General features: G+C 37.5%; 1 protein-coding gene across 5 annotated transcripts in view; it reads right to left on the bottom strand.

Annotated features, from left to right (window-relative positions):
- The window catches only part of EYA4 (EYA transcriptional coactivator and phosphatase 4), a 267602-nt gene that overhangs the window by 128647 nt on the left and 113876 nt on the right, over positions 1–25079 (bottom strand). For all 5 annotated transcript variants that reach the window (XM_045865570.3, XM_045865574.3, XM_045865575.3 and 2 more), the window contains exon 3: positions 858–907. In XM_045865570.3, the coding sequence (XP_045721526.1) occupies positions 858–907 (50 nt within the window). The remainder of the gene's footprint in view (positions 1–857; positions 908–25079) is intronic.

Here is a 25079-nt window from a genome sequence, read left to right as displayed (position 1 = left end):
AAAATTCAAGCCTGGATTTTGAAATGAAAATGTGTGGGCCTGGGCGCCTGGGTGGCTCAGTTGGTTAAGCGACTGCCTTCGGCTCAGGTCATGATCCTGGAGTCCCAGGATCGAGTCCCGCATCGGGCTCCCTGCTCGGCGGGGAGCCTGCTTCTCCCTCTGACCCTCCCCCCTCTCATGTGCTCTCTGTCTCTCTCATTCTCTGTCTCAAATAAATAAACAAAATCTTTAAAAAAAAAATGTGTAGGCCTGAAAATATTGGGCATCTGGTCTAAGCACAAACAATAAAATGGTGCTAAGTTCCTGTATGTAGTGGTCTGACCACTTTATTGCATCATTTCTACAGGCTCCAAATAACCAAAAAGAGAAGTCCAGGTCAATTTTGATTTTTCCAATTTGACAGCATTCTCAAACTCTAGCAATGTTTTATCAAAAGAAAAAAAAAAGAAAGAAAAAGAAATACTATAGTTTTATTGGTAAACACAGATTTGAAAGTTGAATTATTCAGCTTCTGGAAAAATTTCAGATGTGAATACATTGTAAGAAAAGATCAGAAAGAAAAATGTAGCTGAACTCACATAGTGAATGGAAAGGGAAGAGGTTTTCAACTATTTCTAGAGGATGTTTCTACTATCATTCTTTAAAGCTGACTTCAATCAGAAGAATGGTACCCAATCCTTTGGATTGGATTCTGGTTAACGGTACCCTAGCCAATACAAAATGTTTTCATAAAGAAAAGTTCTTAAAGAATCTCGACGTTTCAAATCACAGTTGTATCTGGAGTATGACATCTTACTAGTTAGTTCTCCAAAATTGCCATTTTCCTTAGTAGAGTCCCGGCCTCTATTTTACAGTACCTGGAATTCTGAGCTTCTGAAACGTCGGATTCTGTGCACGTTTTCTTTACCTGTAAGAAAAGAGGACTAGTTATTCTCATATGAACATACAACTTTCTCACACAGGTTCACACACTTGGTAAAGTGGATACAGCTCTGCTCACCGAGATTTCTATAAAATAATCCCCGAATTTTCCGGGGGTAGCATGCAGTGCTAAACAGCGTATTTCATTATTATCCCATATCAGCTGCCAAAGGCGCTTCCCTAGACTCCAACAGTACGTAAAATGTTCAGCTGAAATGGCTTGGGACTAGCCTAACTAGGAACAAAGCAACCAAAGAACCAGGTTTCCCACTTAGGAACAAGAAAGCCATACTGTTCTCAATTCACTAAGAAGTGTTTTTCCAATTAATACCGCTTCTGTCCCCTACCACAGTGCACAATAATAAACACCAGGTTCTGGGGGCAAAGCATCATATTAGTTAAAACATTCACATATTAATTTTCATTTTCTCAATCCAGTGGCTGTATGTTTTATATATTTCTCAGCATATCAATTAAGTTTCAGCAGGGCTCGCAGACTTCTCACATATATTTGCAGTATATTTTGCAGACTGTATTTCCACTTTGTGGTTTTTAGCCCATAAAAGGTAAAGAATGAAAATAACTTTTGCTTCTAGGACTTGCTAACCATTTCTGGACAACAGTGTGCAATACATTCTCTGAAAGAAGGTAAAGCACAAATCCATTGTCTTTCACAATTTAACTTCAAGCACAGATACTTTATCTGATTACTATGGACTTAATGGTATATCATATGCAAAGGAGACTCAATTTAAAAAATTCCTTAGTTAATATGGAGCATGAACAATATACATTTACAAGTCTACTGTTAGACACTCTGGGTATTAATACTGTGAGGGTCCATCTATGCAACCTACAGAATCCAAGGCATTTTAAATTCTAATATGAAACTTGGAAGCGAAAAATAAGTCTACTAGATATACACCCTGGGCACACATCATGGGTGTTAACTGTGATACAAACGGCATCATTTAAGAATAAATTTTGAGGGGCGCCTGGGTGGCTCAATCGGTTCAGTGTCTGACTTTGGCTCAGGTCATGATCTCGGGGTCCTAGGATCGAGCCCTGCATCAATGCAAGGCTCCCGGCTCAGTGGAGACTCTGCTTCTCCCTCTCTCTCTGCCCCTCCCCGCACATGCTCTCTTTCTCTAAGAAATAAAATCTCTTAAAAAAAGAGTAAGTTTTGAATTTTAAAGATGCAGCATTGTCCTTCAAGCTCATACATTCTTTCGTCCTCTGACTCAGAAGAATACTTAAAAAACAAACACAAAAATCTCCTATGCTTTTAAATATCTATGTCTTCTGCTTTCATTTCTAAGCCTAGACATTTTCATCATCTGGGAAATCAATTATGTTGCTTGATTAACCACACTCTCTTTTGCATCCTGTGTATACATTTATACAGTATGAAAACAAAACTGATGAACAAAGAGATTATTATCCCTGTCTAATCATGTAACAGCTTCTATGCTCTTAACATGGAACTCAGCACCACGAGATGGAAGGGTGAAGAATATTTGCAAGAGCAATTAGTTAAAAAGAAAAAAAAAGTTAAAAAAAGGAATACTTTTCTTAAGATATAAACAAAATTTACTACAAAACCCACAAAAGTCTTACATCCACTAAAAATTGTCCAAAAAGAAAAAAAAGTACTACAAGGGAAGGATACCAGAACAAAATCCTTATTTCCCACTTGTTCCTTCCTATGATTCTTCACCAGAAACTATATGAACTGTTCAATGAATATGCAGAATCACCTCAAAGTGAATGTTACTTTCTTCAAGGCTATGATGATTAGACTTTGGGACTGGCTGTAGAAGCTGCAGACCACACTAGCAAATTAGACATATACTCCCACAGCAAGAGTCAGAACCAGACAAGCTTCCTATGACTTACAAAACAAGGAATTTTTTAAATACTCATAGCTTTTATAAAGCATCACTCTCCAAATAATTAACCAGAAAGTTCTGATTATTTTAATTTATCTTCAAAGTAGTAATTATAATGGCAGAGAACACATCCACTGATTATTCACTCTCTAGTACCCACTGAGTCTCAGATTCATAGCTAATGCTTAATAAGTATATGGTGAAAGACTGAAGTAGATACAGATATTCTTTATCTATACATATTGCTAAAGCTATAAATTCTACAAAGTGATTCTTTTTAGGAGTTTCATCCATTTGTTCATGGTCCAATGAGGGAAGAATAATATTCAGAATACCATGACTGCTATATGAAAGGTCTCTGCAGTGTTATGGATGCTCAGAGAACAATCTACCCCAGCCAAAGGAAGATGGGGATAGCAACAAAGGAAGTGACTTCTCAACCGAGTCTTAAAAGACAAAGTCTTCAAAGACTAAATCTGGAGAAAGGAATTTCAATATCATGGGATTTGCCAGAGGAATCTTATTATGAAGAAGGCCTTACACATGACAAAGAATTCAGAACTTAATCTTTGGGCACTCAAGACCATTGAAGAGTTTTAAGAGACAGCCTCGTTAGAGATGATGTAGAAGATAGTATAGAATGGGGACAAAGTAAAGCCTGAAGAGACTAATAATACAACAGGAGAGAGAGTTTAAGCTCCATGAAAGCAGGGATGGCATTGATCTTGCAATTACTACATCCCTAGCCTTGAGTAGATGCTCCCAGTTATGGTCTGAATGTGTCCCCCCCTGAATTCATATGTTGAAATCCCAACCCCCGAGATTACAAAGTGGGTGGGCCTTTGGGAGGTGCTTGGGTCATCAGGGTGGAGCCAGTATGAATGGGACTGATGCTCTTGTGACAGAGACCCTACAGAGCTCCCTAGACTTTCTACCACGTGAGGACACAACAAGAAGGCACTGGCTATGAACCAGGAAGCAGATCCTCACCACACGACCATGCTAGTGCCATGATCTTGGATTTCCAGCATCTGGAATCATCAGAAATAAATTTTTGTTGTTTATAAGCTACCCAGGCTGTGGTGTTTTGTTAGGGCAGCTCAAATGGACTCAGGCACTCCCCAAATACTAGTTTACTAAGTGAATCACATTCAATCCATTGGTGAGAGATAGTGACAACCTAAATTAAGACAAAAGCCATGAGGACAGAGGTGAGAGGATATTTTTGACAGATATTCCTGAGACAGAATTGACAGAATATTATTACTGACTGAAACAAAGTATCAAGACGAATATGATCTGATCTTTTAATCTGTCCTTGAAAAGAAATTTTGGTAATACCAAAGACCAAAAGAGATGTTAACTTATAACTTCTTTAAAATACTTCAAAAACCCCTATCTTATTTCTGAGCTGATGGAAAAAAGTTAAATGAATCATTAGGAAACTTTTATGTTTATTGTGTCTTGATCACAGAACTAGAAACCAAATGGATAGTTTTAACTAAATTTGAACACACCCTCCCATCTGAAAGAGCAACACTTCATTAAATGGTGGCTGCTGAAGTATCTATGCTATTGGAGAAAGAATATCCTTACAAAATATATAGAACCTTCTGTTTTCAGTGACCACCAATTTAGTTTTGAATTTGTTTTTGAAAAAAGTCAAAACAAGCAGGCCAAGAAATGAGGCAAAATTTCATGCCCATAATTTAAATCAAATCCTAGTTTTCATAAGACACACAAGGACGTGGGCAAAAAATATGCCAAGAGGAAAAAGATGAATAGTGCTAAATCCTTTCAATAGGCTGCACTGATGTGAATTTTTGCCCTACTTAACATTATAAAAGTACAGGCAAAATCAAAGTGAAATGAAAAAGAATTACAAGTTTATTTTAAGAAAATAACTATTCGGTATGTAATTAACATAAAAATATCAAAACACCAAATTTTTGGAATGACTGAATGAATGATAGCAGAAAGTTTATTATATGCCAGGCACAATGCTTAGGTATAAGCTATTTTTTTCCCAATTCATAGATGAGAATACTGAGGACCAGGAAGATTAATCTGCAAGCAAGTTGTGTAAGAAACTTCAATTCCAGATTTAGAAAGGCATTTTAACCTAAAGAACCTAAAATTTTAAGAACCTAAAATTCATAAACATCCAACCTAAAATGTTTAAAATGAAGATCAAAATGTCTTGTTATTTACAAGTTGAATTTTTACTACAACATAACAGTGATAATTGCTGTCATTTATTAAGCAATTACTTTTTTCCACTCACTGTGCTGGACTATGTATATATGAAATCTCATTTAATCTATGAAGACAGGTGTGATGGATGAAATTCTCCTTTTACAAATAAGAAAACTAGTGCTCAAAGAGGTTAAACAACTTGTCCAATGTCCCACAGCTAGCACTAACAGGGATGGAATTAGAACTGAATACTATGCATCAAGCCTTTCTTTCTCTCCTATGCTAGATCTGCAGGTTGCTTTTGGTAAGTTTTTTTAAAACTAAGAGTTGAAACTATCATCCCATCGGGGGGGGGGGGAACATTTTTAAAGAATCTACTAGTTATTTCTTATAATACATCAACCATTAAAGGAATCTTTTTTTTTATTATGTTATGTTAATCACCATACATTATATCATTAGTTTTTGATGTAGTGTTACATGATTCATTGTTTGTGTATAACACCCAGCGCTCCATGTAGAAGGTGCCCTCCTTAATACCCATCACCAGGTGAACCCATCCTCCAACCCCCTCCCCTCTAGAACCCTCAGTTTGTTTTTCAGAGTCTATAGTCTCTCATGGTTTGTCTCCCCCTCCAATTTCCCCCCTTCATTCTTCCCCTCCTGCTATCTTCTTCCTTCTTTTTTTTTTTTTTTTAACATATAATGTATTATTTGTTTCAGAGGTACAGGTCTGTGATTCATCAGTCTTACACAATTCACAGCACTCACCATAGCACATACCCTCCCCAATGTCTATCACCCAGCCACCCCATCCCTCCCACCCCCCACCACTCCAGCAACCCTCAGTTTGTTTCCTGAGATTAAGAATTCCTCATATCCTAAAATTTGTATGGAACCAGAAAAGACCCCGAATAGCCAGAGGAATGTTGAAAAAGAAAAGCAAAGCTGGCGGCATCACAATTCCGGACTTCAAGCTCTATTACAAAGCTGTCATCATCAAGACAGTATGGTACTGGCACAAAGACACATAGACCAATGGAACAGAATAGAGAGCCCAGAAATGGACCCTCAACTCTATGGTCAACTAATCTTCGACAAAGCAGGAAAGAATGTCCAATGGAAAAAAGACAGTCTCTTCAACAAATGCTGTTGGGAAAATTGGACAGCCACATGCAGAAGAATGAAACTGGACCATTTCCTTACACCACACACAAAAATAGACTCCAAATGGTTGAAAGACCTCAGTGTGAGACAGGAGTCCATCAAAATCCTAAAGGAGAACACAGGCAGCAACCTCTTCAACCTCAGCCGCAGCAATTTCTTCCTAGAAACATTGCCAAAGGCAAGGGAAGCGAGGGCAAAAATGAACTATTGGGACTTCATCAAGATAAAAAGCTTACGTACAGCGAAAGAAACAGTCAACAAAACCAAAAGATAACTGACAGAATGGGAGAAGATATTTGCAAATGACATATGGGCTAGTATCCACAGTCTATAAAGAACTTACGAAACTCAACACCCAAAGAACAAATGATCCAATCAAGAAATGGGCAGAAGACATGAACAGACATTTTTCCAAAGAAGACATCCAAATGGCCAACAGACACATGAAAAAGTGCTCAATATCGCTTGGCATCAGGGAAATCCAAATCAAAACCTCAAGGAGATACCACCTCACACCAGTCAGAATGGCTAAAATGAACAAGTCAGGAAACGACAGATGTTGGCAGGGATGCGGAGAAAGGGGAACCCTCCTACACTGTTGGTGGGAATGCAAGCTGGTGCAGCCACTCTGGAAAACAGTATGGAGGTTCCTCAAAAAGTTTAGGATAAAGGAATCTTTTAAATTGGGCTACGGAAATATCCTGTCTTTATCAAGCACTGGTAACACTGAAAGTCCATATCAGCAAAGTGAAATGGAGTTCTGAAGTAAAAAGGGACATATTTTAATTCATATTTATTTAATACTATTAACCTGAGAACAAGATGATCTGAGGAAGCCCATGAAAGTATCAGCTGGTTCAACTAATTGTAAAATATTAAATGTTTTTAAAAGGGTCATCTAATTAAAATGTGTTTAATGAGAGCATACGTTATATTCCTAGAATACAGCTGGAATAATTACAAGAAAATACTTTTTCATTCCATTATGTAATTTGGAATTCAGATATGACCAACTTTCTAAAGTATTAGAAAATATGAGAAATGTCACAACAATTGATATTTCAGTTTTATTTTATTATCTTCACTAAGTCAGAACTTAAAGGTAACTGAAGTTACATACCTATTCTGCTTTATTGGGAAATTATTTATAACTTTATCCAATCCAGTCATAAAATACATTTTATAACATGGACGTCAATATAAGATGCTAGGCACTGACATGTTACAGTATTTGTATAAATATTGTTTATTCAGTAAGATTTGCATTTTATTCACATTTGAAATACAACCAAAGTTGACAATCTTAATTTTTGTTGCTGACAATAATTCTGTGTCACTTTGTGTTTACAAAGAATTTTCCATGCAATAGTCTATAATATAATTTGCATTTGGAGAGCAACTAACAAAATATAAAACTAGGTGTGTGAATTAATTTTTAAAAATTGAGCCAATATAATAATAGTTAGAATATTCAACAAAATACATGATTTTTACTATGGAGGCTTTTGCCAAAAATTATTCTAGTATTTATTTACTTGGAATAATCAAATAGAATATATGTTTATTTTGTAAATATGACATTTACAAGTTAATACCACTCTAGAACTTAGCATAGGATGTATACTTTAATGAGATAGTCTAGGATATTTGTGCAACCAAGTAATTATAATTTATGTTAAGAAGATCAGCACAGAATTACTATTCTGCTAGTAGCCCCAAACAAATACACACTTAGTCACCATCTAGACTGGCTTCAACTAAAATGTCTCCACATTCCTCAACAAGACCTATTTTACATTTTTCTATGTGCTACAATTCATTTCTTGACTTCTAAAAACTTAAGGCATAAAAACATCTTTGGAACACAAAGGTTGTCACGTAGAGTTTTTAAAAATGTGTCACTGTTTTAATAATGTCCATACAAACTGAGAGGCTTCTCAAAATAAAATAAGTAATGTAAAATAAAATGCCATTGTGCCAGATGGTGGTCAAAAATTAAGGTCTTGGGGACAGACTTTACAAAAATCTAATTACTAAATAATCTAAATCTACTTTTATAAAGTATCATTCTTTCTTAGAAACAAAAATCTTGCAGTTCTAAAATGCATACATTTCTGAAATCCTTCTCATGAAGTTCGGAACGTTTCTTTACTCTTCCCTTTGCTCAGTATATTCTTTTCAACCTCTTTAACATTGCTTCCCCAAGCTTCTCCCCTGCAACACCAAGTATCATTTTCCCAAAGCCCAAGTTATTCATTTATTATAAAAGTGAGGGAACTCTACAATGTAACTGGAAATCTGCATCCATTTCAGTTCATAGAAAAATTGCCATATCCTTTCTTTAACTGCTATACATAGATAAAATACAAAGATCCAATTGAATACTCTGTTTTTAACTACAACAGTAAACAAAATAAACATATATACTAAGAACAGTAGGGTTAGAGTGCTAATAAGTAAAAATCCACAACCAAAAACCTGAAGTAGAAATTATTTTACCCCTCTAATACTGGACTGTCATGGGCAAGATCTTACTTGATTTCTGGCCTTGAAAGCAGGGGGCCTTCCAGGACCCAGGTTTGGGGGAGGGAGGTTATACAAAATCACCCACTGGGGAGGAATTATATTTTAAAAGTAAAAAATCCTACAGGCTATAACTCTTCATCAACTACAATTGTCACAACAGCGTTCACATTATTTGAGAGTTCATTGCAAGGTTGGATATATTTAAAACGTAACTTAGTAACAATGACTCAGGGAAGCAAAGCATGATTATATATGTACAGCATATAAGTATTAAATCAAACGTCAAACCTCATAAGCTTTTAGAATTTGGAAGCACATTTTCTCCTTAATTATGCCAGAGCCCTTTGTCACCTGCCATAAACTCCACATACACTATATGAAATATCCAGGAAAATTTCAAACTCCTTCTAATGGTATGTTTTTTCATTATTACCCAACAGGGACTATATCAAAGGTAACATAGTACTTAAAATGCCACAAAAGGAACTATAAGATGCCTTAACATATCATGTTACAGCACATATGAAAGGGTTTTTTTTTTTCCTTCCAAGTTTGGAAACGAGACTAGACTGTTCAACCATGATACTCTGTCTAAATATGATAGATAAGTCTTAAAAGGATTTTTTTTTTGTCTCACAAATGTGTACTATAAAAACGTAAGAGATATTTACCCATAAATCTTGATCTCACTTATACATTATGTTTACATGTTTCTTGTCCTGAGTATCACAAAGCAGACAGTATTAAAACAACAAAAGAGCAAAGTGGAATATTCAAATCTAAACCAAGAACTAGTACTTAACAAACATAATGTTAATTTGGTAGAAGCCACTGCAATTAAATTCAAATTGCTGACTCTACCTTACATTTTCTCAATGTACCAGGAAAGAATAATTCTACCAATCTTAAGTATAAAAATCTTTTAGCTTTAGATTTCCCTCCATTCAAGCAAAGATCTATGAATTCACACAAATAATGCTTTAAAAATAATCTTACGAATTGACCCTATTCCCTTAGATAGAGAAGTCTTGCTAATGTTTTTGGCAATGTCTTCTGTATCTTTCTGGGGTCTCCCCCCCTTTTCTTAGATATTGGAATGTTTTGGCCACAAGGTTAAGAAAAACTTCCCCATTTATCATGACCTGCCAAGCACAACAGGCCCCCAGACAACGCAGCCTTCTACCACTTAACAAACTCAGCTCATCTTAGCCATGAAACTTCAAAAGAATTTGGCCACAGGCATAGATTAGCTATCATTTGTTTTGCAGCATAAATATCAATCATTCTGTAACATACTCTAGTATTCCTAACATCATTTGTCTATTAAGTATAACTGATAACTGAACTTCTCAATTTGAAAGATAACTAATATAGAGATAATCTGGTTTATTAATATATAATTGTAGAATTTGTGTAATAATTTTAGTAAAAGCTTCTGTTAAAATCTTAGTTTGAACCATATATATAAACTGTAAAAGATACTTTCAGTTAATATATAAAAACTCTCCTAATGTGTCCAAAGGTATCATAGTAACTTAAGGAAAATTGAGAAATCCTTTGACTTTAAAAACAAATTGATGGATAGAATATAAACAATAAAATGTTAAAGGCAATTTTAAATTGAATGGCATATATCTGTAGATTAATCTGAAGATTAATTTACATATGATGTAAATACTTCTGGCACTTTTATATTGACTTTAAAAAAGTATACACAGAGCTGTATTTCCAAATTTTGTAAATTTTAAATTCTTGATCTCCCATTAAAATGACAACTTTTATAAAGAGAAAATCCTGGGATGTTGGCATCAAGTTCTTTATTTTTTAACTAAACTATATACAATAGAAAAAATATATTTGTAGCATTATTCATTTTAATCATATATTTTTTATAATTTTAGCAACATTTTTCAGCTTTAAAATCTAAGGTAGTTTTATATTAAATCCATCTTGCAAACCATTGTTATAAAAAGCTTCTAAATCACCTTTCCTTAAGTTTTAATCCTAAAATGAAATTCCTCATTAGCAGAGTTAATAAAACACAGATTGTGACATAATTTACACACTAAAAAACACAAATTATAAGATTGCTGCCTGAGTAGATTTTCTATCAAATTAAATTAACATTTTGAATTACTTGCAAGCTAAGAGCATATGACAAAACAGTTTCACATGAAACATTTCACACATACAAATATGTGATATGTGATAAGAAATATTCCTATTAACTGTGTAAGTTCAAGTAAAAACTAAGCAATTTATTATAAGCCTTTTTTAAATATAGAAGTTGATTCCTTACATGGAAGTAAGATTTAGTCAGGTAATTTCACAGTTTTTGTGGCCCTAAATATTTATCTATCATAAGGAATGAAGTACCCTCTGCAGTCTCAAAGTAAAATGGATCCACACAGTGGTTAAACTCAAGGGTTAAAGAGTAAAAGAATTATAAATTAGGTCTATCTGTACTGAAGGTCTCATTCTAGGTAAACCTAATAAATAATTGAAATATACTTACGATTTTTTCCTCTTTGACCTCAATTAAAATGGCTTTGTGAGAGCAGGTTCTAAGGACAATTTATCCTGGTTTCCTCAATACACACTTAAGTCATCTGGCTTTTGTATTTCTTCAACAGCTGCATTACCTTCAAAATTGGCTTGCACCATTTCCCCAAAGCAAAATGTAAGACTGCCCCCCGACACACACAACCACCTTCCTTCTGTGGGTGGCTGCGTGCTCGAAAAGTCAGATCATACAATTTTGAAAATTCTAACAACAGTAATTTTTAAGGACATAGAGGAAGAAAGAGAAAAATCAAAGTAGAGATTTTTAAAATTCACTTTTCTCTGTTTTCCTTCTCCTCCCTTCCCCCCTCCCTCCTTCCCTCTCTCTCCCTTTCTCTCTCTCTCTTCCTCCCTCCCTCTCTCTCTCTCTCCCTCCCTCTCCCTAAGTTATAACACAAAGCATTATAGGTTATTGGTATTTGCTTCTGTTGCCATTTTTGATAAGTAATATTTTTGTAGTTTAGAAAACTTTTGGTGAAAAACAAACACTCAAAAAGCAAAATAAGGTAGTGCAACATCATTGTTCAAATAGACAGGATTTCAGAAAATCATAACTACAATCAAGGAAAGGAGCAGGAAACCGGATAGTGCTGACTGATGCTCAGTAGACCCTGGAAACCAAACTGGAAAACTTATTGGCTGTGATAATTCATCCTCTCTCTCTTCAAACAGGTTCCCTAAACAATCTAACTCTAGCAATAAATCAGTGGTCACAGACACTTAGAATTAGAGGATGTTTTCTCCTCCTGAATTGTGTTTTTCTCACAAGAATAATAAAACAGTACTAAGAGAGCAAAGCTTTCCTCAGCTGTCTGGAATGAAAGAAATCTTTTAGATACTGAATTATTCTGACAATTTGCCTCATCTTAGCCCCTTGATGCAGCAGAGCAGCAATTCACACGCTTTCTTCATGAGATTCAAAGATACAAAAATATATTTAAATAATCTAAACCAAAGCATATCAAAGGCGTCTACATCAAGGTTCTCAATCAAAGTACCACTCAACTGCACGTCAAACTGAAGGTAAAACCAACTAGAAAGTTAAGATATTTTTTAAAGAAGTTAAACTTGATTTTACTATTAGCATTTCAGGGGAAAAATCCCATAAAAATAAGGAAACACTTGTTCTCTTAAAAAAATATAAACACTTATCATTGAGATGACTACATTTGAAATCCAATGAAAAACCCAAATTTAGCACAAAATTTCAAATCAAAAAGTATCCAGAAAGAAAGTCTTTCATTTAAATAGATCGTATTATTTTTTTAAAAATCCTATAGCATGCAGCTATCAAGGAAAACTCCTTGAAGTCAACTATTAATATTTTCTAATGAAATGTAATCTATTTATTATCAATTATTGCTTCACCTGCATTTCTCCTAGCATTAACATAATGTAATTATGTTTTATGAAGTAAAAACAAAATGCATTTAAAAGTTTCAGCATGGGCAGATTGGAGATTTTCTTTATACTGACCCACTTGCTCAATTTTATGTACATATTTCTTCTATTGTCCTTAGACTAAAATTGAGAAAAATCCAAACAAATTATTTTAGTTAACATTTTTTTCTGAGATAGAATTGCCTATATTTAAACATATGACCCACCACATCATATAATAGTCATTATAATGTTTCAATCAAAAGCTAAATACAACTTACCTCATTTAAAGTCCCAAAACCTGAAACTAATTCCAGTTTTATTTGGAAGTAAGTTTTGTGTGTGCATGAATGTGTGTGTGTGTGTGGGTGTGTGTTTGTGTGAAGTTCAACAGCCAATAAATTCCACTCTCCAGTATGAGTAGAATGAAACCCGGTTCGAGGATTACACAATACTCTGAAAGGTTTATAGTCTCTAACCAACATCCAGGTAGCATTAAAAACACCTTGCTCTGGCATGAACCTTCCGGCTCCAGAAGCTGTGTAGTTATTTAGGTTAACTAGGAGGACACCTGGAGAGTAAACACTCTTGGCTCCAGCCAATGGCTTTCCACGCCCTTCTGTTTATAGTAAGATGACTTGCCATCAGAGGTCACCCCCATCAACAGCACCTGTCTTTCAGTGGGCATACAAGAAACGGACTGTCTTTATCCTGACTTCTAAACTACTAACCTGCTGTCCTTACAATCCACTGTTCTAGTTATTTGAAGAGTTAAATCCCTACATTAAATTTTCTAAATTAAATTTTACTTTAATTTCTTTTAAAGCAAAACATTTCTGTAGAAAAAAATACCTCTTGACAAGTTAAGGATTGGTACTCATTTAAATAAGGATTGCATGAGGATTGTCACTCGATGTCCCAAACCAGCATTTTGGCTTTTGTTCCTTTTAGCGTTTTTGCTTTTTTTTTTTTTTTTGATTGAGGAAGAAGTCCTGCAAAATTTTACTTTCATTATTACATCTCTCCATTAAGTACAACATTTTCTTCTTCCCTTAAGCACACACACAGGTATGCTGACAAAGTGGGAAGATAATTACAGGCATTTTTATTTCATTCATTTTTTATGTAATTTTATTTGAGGTAGAGGAAGGGATGATCACAATTATAAATATTTGCATAGAGGTTATCATTTTATGTAAAATGTTCTCTAAAACAAAGCATTTTATGTATAACAAGGAAGAAAGATGTTAAGTTCTAATAAAATGAAAACAAAGAGCTAAATTCAAGAGATAAGGATAATACAAATTAAGTCCCTTCTTTGACACTGAAGTTCCCCTTCTTTCTAATTTATAAAAAAAAGAATTGTTTTCTTTAAAGAAAACAATATTATGGAAGTTTCATTCCTTCCCCCTTTAAAAATGTGTCCTGGAGATCTCAAAAGACTAAGCTCATTTGGTAAGTTCCTCCTACAATATTTCAATGTAGCCTTTACAGACATTATGGGAATTACTGACTCCAATTTGTCTACATAATTCTGGGATGATTTCTTCCACTTTTCTTGCTCTCTAAATGGCACAGAGAGGCAAAGCTTTCAAAATAAAGACCGATAGCCAAGGGGTAAACACAGCTCAATGGGAGTGATTTGTGGCACGTGTTTTTTGGGAGTCGTTTTCATTTTCCATGGAGGAACTGCGTGAAAAGCCATCTCCTGCTTCAGGTTTGGTCGGCACTCCACAGAAAGCCCGGTGCCCTGGGGACTGAAGACGGCGCTGTCTTCCCATAATGCTGGCTGCCTGCTGCCGCTGGGAAACTGGATAAGTGTAAACAATCCACCTGCAGCACTTCTCAGCCCAGGTTTGGATGCCACTGCAGTACTTTCTTGACAGAGTTGTCTGGCTCTATCAGAGTTAATAAAATGTGCTGATCAATTATTTGAGAGGCCTCATTTTGACAGATCCAGTGCTTTGTTCCTAGGATGGCTGGATGACTGAAAGGAATGTCATCTTTGCAGCCAAAGCTTAAGTAGTTAGAGCTTCTTGAGAACTGTGGTATACATTAGAGTTTTTAATGTCAACAGAATATGCTTTGGAAATGGCTACTTTCTTTAGGGACTGTAAGTCATTCAATATTTTCTAAACGTGGAAGAGCTCAAGACACATTCATTGAAGCAAAATCTATGTCTGTTCCTGTTACATTAGAGACACAATGAGCCGTACCTAAAACCCTGAGAAGGACAAAATAAGTTCTTCATGAATTAAAGAAGGCTGACTAGATGGTAATCTTCTTCCCCAATCTGGGCGTGGGGGGCCGTGAGGAAGAGAGTCAGTAAGCAATGTGTGATGAAAACTTTGTAAATAAGGGAACTACGAACATGAAAACAAATGTCATTGGTAGTTACAACTCTCTAAGAGTACAAGTAACTACAATCCTTCTGGTGAAAAATATAACCTTTATCTCAGTTTACATTAGGTCTTCAACGTGTTCCTAGAGTCATAAAAGTAATTGGTGTACCATTACTTTACACTGTTTAAACTAAGGAGGAAAATTATATTGATTTTTTAATAATATTTATGAACAAATTGTTGAGATGCTCTCCCGACCCCAAAGTACTGCTACCAACTAATTACATGAACAGGAACAAAGAGATAAACTGTTCTTTCTTTAAAAAAATATATATATATATTTTTTATTTGAGAGAGAGAGAGCACATGGGCTGGGGCAGGGGGCAGAAGAAAAGGGAGAGAATCTCAAGCAGACTCTCCGCTGAATGCTGAGCCTGACTCAGGGCTCGATCTAAGGACCCAGAGATCATGACCTGACCCAAAATCAAGAGTCCGACACTAAATGGACTGAGCCCCCCATGAGCCCCAATAAACTTCTAAGTATCTCTTTCCCCTCCTATGAAACAAATGTTTCCATCTCAGAGTGTCAATAGTATAGTATTTTTTCAATGCAAACCACATATATTTGAGACTTTATCTATCAAATATATTCCATTGAACAATGATTGTTTCCATTACCCACACTTAAAATCAAGCAGATAGCTGTCAGTCAATGCTAATTATTATGAAATAGCCTGTAGGTTCAACTGAGTTAATAAAATAGCCAACAAAGGAACTAGATACATTTAAAAGCCAGTAGAGCCATATTGTGGGTAAAATGCTTGGTTTCCCTTTTATTTTAAAATATTGAAAATAACACTTTGACTTCCAAAAACTACCTTTCAGTGATTTACGTGCAGTCCATGAGGACCTGCCCCACATCTGACAGGAGTGAACTACTATGACCTGCGCAAAGGCGATGCACTCCAGCAGCGACCCGCACAGTGCTACTGAGCTCGAACTTGTTAAAGGCATGAATACCCTTCAAAGTAACAGGCAAAGGGAGATGAAGTTCAGTCAATCATAAAACCTCTAAGCGTTCGTAGAAATCATATAATTTTTTAAAAAAATTATTTATTTATTTGAGAGAGGGAGCACGGGGTTGGGGAGTGCAGGTGGAGAAGAGGGAGGGGCAGAAGAGGAGGGAGAAACAGAGAATCTCCAGCAGACTCTCCGCCAAGGGCATAGCAGATGCAGGGCTCAATCCCATGACCCTGAGATCATGACCTGAGCTGAAATCAGAAGCTCAATGGCTCAACCGACTGAGCCACCCAGGTACCCCTCACATAATTTTTTTTTAAATCAAGAAAATAAATCAGGTACTGCAGTTTTAGGAGTGCATCCTTCCAGTTCACCCTAAATACTCACTCTCCATAAAGTCTTAACAAAAGGTCGGTGCTTTGGGGCTCCCTGTTCTTCCTTTCTTCCCCACCCCATGGCATCATTTTTTGTACACTGTCTAGTTATCTATCAAGCACCTACCCTCTCCATAGTTAAAAAATACCTCCAGGTGCTATTATAGCATTTCTTGTCACTTTTCATTAATGTCTGATTCAATATTTAGACAGCTTTGTAATAAGCTCCAAGGAAAGATATTAAAAATCAAGAGATAAAGCAGAGCCAACATGGGAAAACAAAAGAACACTAAAAGTACAATCATGTAATTCTGACAACAACCAAAAAATCATAGAAAGCGAAAGAAAAACAATTTAAAATGTCTGTAGGTACAATAAACTCCCAAATTGCTGGTTTGGAAAAGCCCATATGGAATCAAAACTAAACAACTACCACAAACTACAACCACCTCCTTAGCTAGGTTACTGATGTGGTATCTATATTAGAGTACAAAATACATTAGATAATTCATTATAACAAATATATATAGTCATATATATATATATTCAATATAACAAAATATATTAGAATACAAAATCCAATACCTATTGGTTTATTTTAAAATAAACATTTAAGCAAATTACACCCATGCCATTATAGAACACCATATAGTAATCAAAGCAGTAATTATATTTGCCATTTGATTAATCTTCCTTCTTTTTCTGGTAACACTGTCAAACTCAAGTATATTCAGGAGCCAAGCAGGTAATTTGGAGGAGTGAAGCTGGTCAAGTGGAGGCGGGGCTATTGGCAAAATGCATGATTTTCCCTGAACCACTCAAATTCTGTACTTCCTCCCTAGAAAATTCATGTGTTTTCAAGTCTTAAATGCCATCTGTATGCTGTAGATTCCCAAATTTTCATCACCTCCTGAGATCCATCATCTGGGTTCCAAAGTCTCCCATTCTCCTAATTTATATCTCTATATAAATATCTCACAGCCATATCAAACTTTAATATGTCCAATGCTAGGCTCTTTACTACTCCACCACTAATCCTATCTTTACTGTCCAATATTTTCCATATAAATAAAGCCAAAAACTAGAGTCACTGGGTCCTCCTTTTCCTTGAACTTTGTATCTAAATTCATCTATGCAGCAGAATTAGACCAACCTGAAGGATTAACCTCAACGTTGTCCCCCAGAGTACTAGCCCAAATCAGCTGAACAAATCTCATAAACCATTAAAGTCAACTTTTAGAAAGCCAAGTGGCTTTACCCTTAAGTTTCTGAATTGACCCTTCCACCTAGTCTTCAGATATCAATGAGCCCCACACGAGGAAATTTAGGGCAATTCTTAACATCCTTTTTTTTTTTTTAATTTTATTTTATTATGTTATGTTAGTCACCATACAATACATCATTAGTTTTTGATGTGGTGATCCACAATTCATTGTTTTCATATGACACTCAGTGCTTCATGCAGTACGTGCCCTCCTTAATACCCATCACCGGGCTAACCCATCCCCCCACCCCCCTCCCCTCTAAAACCCTCAGTTTGTTTCTCAGAGTCCATACTCTCTCATGGTTCATCTTTCCCTCCGATGTCCCCCGCCTTCATTTTGGAAGGGAATTCTCAACATCCTTAACAATCCTGGCCAGTGATTTGAGCCTGGGCTGATCAAGGTGGTATTACTGATCACTTCAGCTAAAATCAGGAACAAATTTTATACCACTTTTTCTAATTGGAGACAGAGATAATGGTCCACAGGGCACATATAATAATGAGTCAATTACTCCTCCATAAAACTTCCTTGAGTGACCAAGAGTAGCTTCCCTGAGTGACCAAGAGGAGCTCCACATTTGGCAAGTATATGATCTACAGTCCTAAATACTTGAATGTCTCTTATGACATCCCTAACAAAGAAGTCTTCTAAACAACAAGTACAGTTCTAAGAGTACATAAAGTCCCCAGAAAGTGGTTTTTATGACATTTAGGGCCCTACAAGTAGGATCAAACATCAGTTGGGGAGATACATGCAGATGGTGCCTCCAATGTGGCTCCTAGGTCAGTTAGCAGGGCTTATGATTCCCAGTTCAGCTCCAATAACTAAGTCTAATTTGGGGGACCAATCAGTTCAATCTCTATTTGTCCACACCACCAACTAGTGGCATTTATTTGTCACATAGAATGAATAACAGCCACGGAAATGATGGGGAAGAAAGACATCTAAATGTGTTCGTATGCTTTTTGCGTGAGAGGTGGAGGAGTTGGGCCACCTTCTGCTGTTGTTGATAGACTCCTTGTTCAGGTAAGGGGAAATGGTGCTCAAATCATGGCAGAGCCATCTACCAGGGGATAGCAGAGCCAAAAGTCACTTAAATTTAAGGTGCTTCTAACAGTATGGGAGAGCCACACTAGGGCAGATTCCTTCAAAAAGAAGGTTCCAGGAATGGCTATGAAAGATCAATAACATCATTAATGTTTACTGGATCACTGTACCTCCCAGGTCTAATGTTTTCTAACCACAGATTGTCATTGCCCTTCCCCTATCACCACGAAATCGTGTCCTATTCCAGTAGCTACTACTTCACCTTTTTCTAATCACCCCCTACTTACACAGACCTTTCATCCAGAAAGGTCAAGAGCAAGAGGACCAAGGCTATTTTTATAAAACTTACTCAGGCCATCAAGGGAGATATCAATATCTAAGAAGAATCAGCAAGATTTTACTCAATCAAGTGATCAATATCATTATGATCCAGGACAATTCAATATAACAAGAAATTTCAAGTGGCTGAACCAATATAAGTTTGAATCCTCTCTTCCCCTTTTTGACCAGGCTGCCAGCCAGAGGGTGTACCAAACAGGATGATCTGGAGTAGCTATTAGGGGAAGGAAAGACTCATCACCTCTAGGAAACGTCAGGATGATATCCTAAATCTTCAAAATATAAAATATGGTATAACCTCTCACCTCTTCCGTCCTTATCATAACTCAGGAAGTGGTCAAGAGATTATCTGAAACTGGGGCCAGCTGGATTCAGTACCCAAAGTGTCTTACCAATGTATGTGGACCAGAGGAAGTCAGAGAGGCAGAGTTATCTTTAGAGTTGATTTCAAGGAGGCTGTTCCAATATTCCACCACACAAAATGCTGTGGATGACAGGGAGCACAGAAGGGCCACTGAATACCTTCCCAGTCAGCCCTGGCTTCTGTGACAGAAGGTGCACCACTGTCAGACTTAACTAGATTAATTCCGAGGGTCACAGTGGTGTGGCTGACGTTGGCTGACTGGAATAGACCAGCAAAACCATAACCTGGAAAACTGTCAACAGCAGTGAGGTATCATCGATGTCCCAAGAGGGGGTCCAATGCAGTCAATTTGTCAGGAATGGCAGGAATAAACCACTGGAAACTATGTCTCCCCTCCCCCCCCAACCACTGAGACAAACAGGTCAACTGTTAGCATGAGTCATCAGTTTTCCATGCCAGTCATTCCACATGGGAACAGAGTGCTTTACCTCCTGCTCAGTCTTTGATTGTGGGTCTGCTGCATGTCCTGTCCAGTAATGAATCCAGGTAGCAAGAGCAGAAGTCTGGGTGCAGACTGAACCAGCAGCTTGATTCCAATTGGTTCTTATCAGAGAACAGGCCCTGACCATAAACGTCTTCATGAATGACCCTGGCAGCGTAACCATTTCCATAGCTTGTGGCCCCCCTGCCCAGAGGGATGTTTTTAATCTGCCAGTTGGTAGTTTTTCAAATGGCAAACCAAAAAAATACATCACTGGCAACACGCCCAGAGACAGTAAATATGTAATAAGATTTATCAAAGGGAGTATTGGCCAGCACTGTAAGAACTACCTTGAATTCTGCACACTGAGCAGAGACAATATCCATTTTCTGCATAGCTGATGCTGAGCCTGAATAGTCACAGCAGCCCAAACCTAACTGAATTAGGTTTCAATTTAGCCAATCCATCAGTGACCAGGGCCCAGGCATTTAAAGGAACCTCCTGGGAGTCAGGAGATAAAGTTTTCCCTAAAGGGAGAGTTGACACTTTTTCATGTGAAGTTAAGATGCTGCTGGTGTCAGGTTGCTTACATTCCTGACCATGTCATTTTTTTTTTTTAGTTTTTGATGTAGTGTTCCATGATTCATTGTTTGCATATAACACCCAGTGCTCCATGCAGAAGGTGCCCTCCTTAATACCCGTCACCAGGTGAACCCATCCCCCCACGCCCCTCCCCTCTAGAACCCTCAGTTTGTTTTTCAGAGTCCATAGTCTCTCATGGTTCGTCTCCTCCTCCGATTCCCCCCCTTCATTCTTCCCCTCCTGCTATCTTCTTCTTCTTTTTTTTTTTTAACATATAATATATTATTTGTTTCAGAGGTACAGGTCTGTGATTCAACAGTCTTACACAATTCACAGCGCTCACCATAGCACATACCCTCCCCGATGTCCATCACCCAGCCACCCCATCCCTCCCACCCCCCATCACTCCAGCAACCCTCAGTTTGTTTCCTGAGATTAAGAATTCCTCATATCAGTGAGGTCATATGATACATGTCTTTCTCTGATTGACTTATTTCACTCAACGTAATACCCTCCAGTTCCATCCACGTTGTTGCAAATGGTAAGGTTTCATTCCTTTTGATGGCTGCATAATATCCCATTGTATATATATACCATATCTTCTTTATCCATTCATCTGTCAATGGACAGCTTGACTCTTTCCACAGTTTGGCTGGTGCGGACATTGCTGCTATAAACATCGGCATGCATGTACCCCTTCGGATCCCTACATTTGTATCTTTGGGGTAAATACCCAGTAGTGCAATTGCTGGATCGTATGGTAGCTCTATTTTCAACTTTTTGAGGAACCTCCATACTGTTTTCCAGAGTGGCTGCACCAGCTCGCATTCCCACCAACAGTGTAGGAGGGTCCCCCTTTCTCCGCATCCCCGCCAACATCTGTCCTTTCCTGACTTGTTAATTTTAGCTATTCTGACTGGTGTGAGGTGATATCTCATTGAGGTTTTGATTTGGATTTCCCTGATGCCGAGTGATGCTGAGCCCTTTTTTATGTGTCTGTTGGCCATTTGGATGTCTTCTTTGGAAAAAGAAGTCTGGGTGCAAATGAGCTTCTGCTCATTTCTTGATTGGATCATTTGTTATTTAGGTGTTGAGTTTAATATGTTCTTTATAGATTTTGGATACTAGCCCTTTATCTGATATGTCATTTGCAAATATCTTCTCCCATTTTGTTGGTTGTCTTTTGGTTTTGTTGATTGTTTCTTTTGCTTCCCTATCAAAATACCATCAACTTTTTTCATAGAAATGGAACAAATAATCCTAAAATTTGTATGGAACCAGAAAAGACCCCGAATAACCAGAGGAATGTTGAAAAAGAAAAGCAAAGCTGGCAGCTTCACAATTCCGGACTTCAAGCTCTATTACAAAGCTGTCATCATCAAGACAGTATGGTACTGGCACAAAAACAGACACATAGATCAATGGAACAGAATAGAGAGCCCAGAAATGGACCCTCAACTTTATGGTCAACTAATCTTTGACAAAGCAGGAAAGAATGTCCAATGGAAAAAAGACAGTCTCTTCAACAAATGGTGTTGGAAAACTGAATGTCATCTCTATTTGACAACAGAGGCTTGTTGGGCCCCTCCTACCCCATCACTCACTGAGGATGAACTGATATACTCCAAAGTGTGAATATCAGACTGAAGAGTCACAAGGCCTCCACAGGCCAGGCATTCAGTTTGACTCAAAAGAAGTATACCTGGCATCCATATCAGGGATGTTGTGAGACTAGGAGTGGTACCACCCCATGAAGGTTGCTTCCTTTTGCCAGAGCCTCCAAAGAGCAGTCATAGAGACCTGAAGCTCAGAAGAGGTCATCAGGGTTGTGAGGCCCCAAAAGTCTTAGCACCTCTGCATATGCAGCTCTTCAAGATCAGAAGAATCCCCTCTGGATTTTGTAAGCATTCCCAGTATAATCATGTAGAATTCAGTAACAGAAGCCACGACTAGAAGACATTGAATTGGCCAATGGGACCTGCCAACAAAGTCTACTAGTTTCCTTGCTCTATTGCAAACCCTGCTCAAGCCACATTAGCTGAATTCAGGTATCCCTTTTCTCCACGGATGGGTAGGTTGGTAAACTGGGCACTTGTATCTAACATGTCCATAAAAGTTTATGTTCCTCCCCTCCCCATAGTTTCCTAGCATGTTACATATTTTTTACCCACATGTGGATGGGTAAATAACAATTTGGATCTCCAGGATAGGGAGAACTCAGCCTCATTACTGTCTTTCTCATTAAAGAAGCTAAAGTTGGGATAGAGGAGTAGGGAGAGAATCTAGGGTCACAGAGAAGAATAGCAGCTCCATGTTAGTAAATGAGGTGCATGTAATTTCAGTTTTGATTGGGTCAAGCTCAGGACTCAATCAAATGAACATTTAATGCATTCAGTTCATGCTCTGTACTGAGCAGCAAGGTCACCATCACTGACATCATCTATTTCAGTTTGGGGAATCCCTAGACTTAGTAACCATAACCTGTGGCTCTGGCATTTGCTTCCTTTGGTGGAATCAGGCTTGATTTGCATAGGAGAGATTGTTTTAGAGTCCCTTTTAACTGAGGGCATTTACTGCCCTATGATAACATCTCTAAAGTGCTATCCCTGTTTTCACATAAGAATTATGAGAATTTTCCAAGGCAAAGTGGATGAGTGCAAGAACGTGTCTAGATTGTTTGGGTAGTTTATTTTCCAAGAGATCATCTTCATCAGCATTCCAGGACAGCAAGAGCCCCAGTACTAGTCAATACCACAACCATGGTTCTCCATGGGAGCTTTTTGTTTCTGGGAAATCTCCCCCCAAGAGGGACAAACTTCCCTTATAGCAGCCCAGATCCACTGCAAGAACTCTTAAGACCTTTCACTGTTTCCTGATGGATCTAAGATTGATGTGACAGACTGCAGGAGGGATGAGCCATAAAATGGATCAGGTTTTGCCATCCTAAACAAGTATTATACACCCCACACCATCTTTCAAGTGAACAACCAAAGTTCTAGTCATTTGCTTGGCTATTACCCATATGGTTTCAAATTTCCCTCATTTCATGCTTACTCCGTGAAATTATAAATGTTGTCTGGAGAGGGTCCGAAGTCTCCTCTAGACCAGGATGGGTCATTGTAATACTTGTCACAATGGGGTGGATCTGAAACTGACCCTGAGATTGATGAGGAAGTCCCCATGCCTAGAATAGGGTTAGGTACAACCAGGGTACCTTTCAGCAACTGATTTGAACCTACTTCCAGGTACTTGGATTACAACCACCTCACTAATTCATCCTCATTAACTTGCAATAAAATTGAGGACCATTTTTCCCCAGTTGACCAAATAAGTTGGTCAATATATGTTCACTAATAATGTCCATGGATTTCCCTCAAATCCCTTTGATTGTCCATGAAGTCCGTATCCTTTCTCCTTCATAAAGCCATATCTCTATCATTATCTCCACCTCATCACTAAAACTGCCAAAAATTGTGAAGGGTCTCTGGTTTTACTCTATTTACAAGCTAATAATTTAGCCTGTCACAATTTCACAGATGCTGGCAGAATATATAAGACTTCGAGGTCAGATTCAAAGGACTCTACATTCACAGCAATAGCAGAAGCCAAAATATCACCATTTTCTTATGACAGTTCCTGAGTTCCAATTTCTACAGGGTGACATGACATCAGGACATGCAATGGGTTGTGCAACCCCGTGCTTAGGGAGCCCAAATCTTTTACAATGGGCAATAAACATGCTGCCCTTGCTACAGAGGAACGTGTTTTATTTTATAGGTAAATATTTCCAAGGTAAAATCAACTCAGCAATTAGGAATAATTATACATCACTGCCTGGTTTAATGAGGCAACTAAATGTTTCGAGATACAGAGTTTCACTCCCAAACACCTGCCTCAACTATGTAATACTGAAACCTCACAACTTCTTTTATCAGGATAAGACCTAAACAAGGGCCAAACAAAAGTCAGACTTTGCTTCCTAACGGTCAAAAAAAATATCAAACTCTATACACCTGCGTTCATGGACTCTATTAATAGGACAGTCCAATGGACTCTTACTCAGAGTCTATTAAATATTACTTTACACATGCCTAAGAAACTAAATATGCTAATTTCTGTATTACAGCTCCTCAAAAAAAAAAAAAAAAGGAGTGGCGCCTGGGTGGTTCAGTTGGTTAAGCATCTGTCTTCGGCTCAGGTCATGATCCCGGGGTTCTGGGATCGAGCCCCACATCGGGCTCCCTGCTCTGTGAGAAGCCTGCTTCTCCCTCTCCCACTCCCCCTGCTTTTGTTTCCTCTCTTGCTGTGTCTCTCTCTGTCAAATAAGTAAATAAAATCTTAAAAAAAAAAAAAAAGGAAAAAGAATACCTGACATCAAGTGAGAGAGTAACCCAAAAGTAGAGAAAACAGAAAACTATGATTCCAATATAAGAATCCAAAAGACATTTACGTAAGAACAACTGGCCTTCTACACTCCAACTGCCTCTTAGGGTTTCAGTTCATTAAGTGATTGCACAACGATGACCTTGGGCATCAGGAAGATATGCAAATGTTCAGCCAGGAGATTTTCACAGCAGAAAGAGCCCAGGGCTAGGTGTCAGAGGCTGGAGCTCTCATCTAACCT

This window comes from Mirounga angustirostris, unplaced genomic scaffold, assembly GCF_029215605.1.
Source record: "Mirounga angustirostris isolate CCGP_5_RB_7025 unplaced genomic scaffold, mMirAng1.0.hap1 SCAF_8, whole genome shotgun sequence".
Lineage (NCBI taxonomy): Eukaryota > Metazoa > Chordata > Mammalia > Carnivora > Phocidae > Mirounga > Mirounga angustirostris.
Note: the sequence above shows the minus strand (reverse complement) of the source record. Positions and strands in the feature narration are given on the sequence as shown.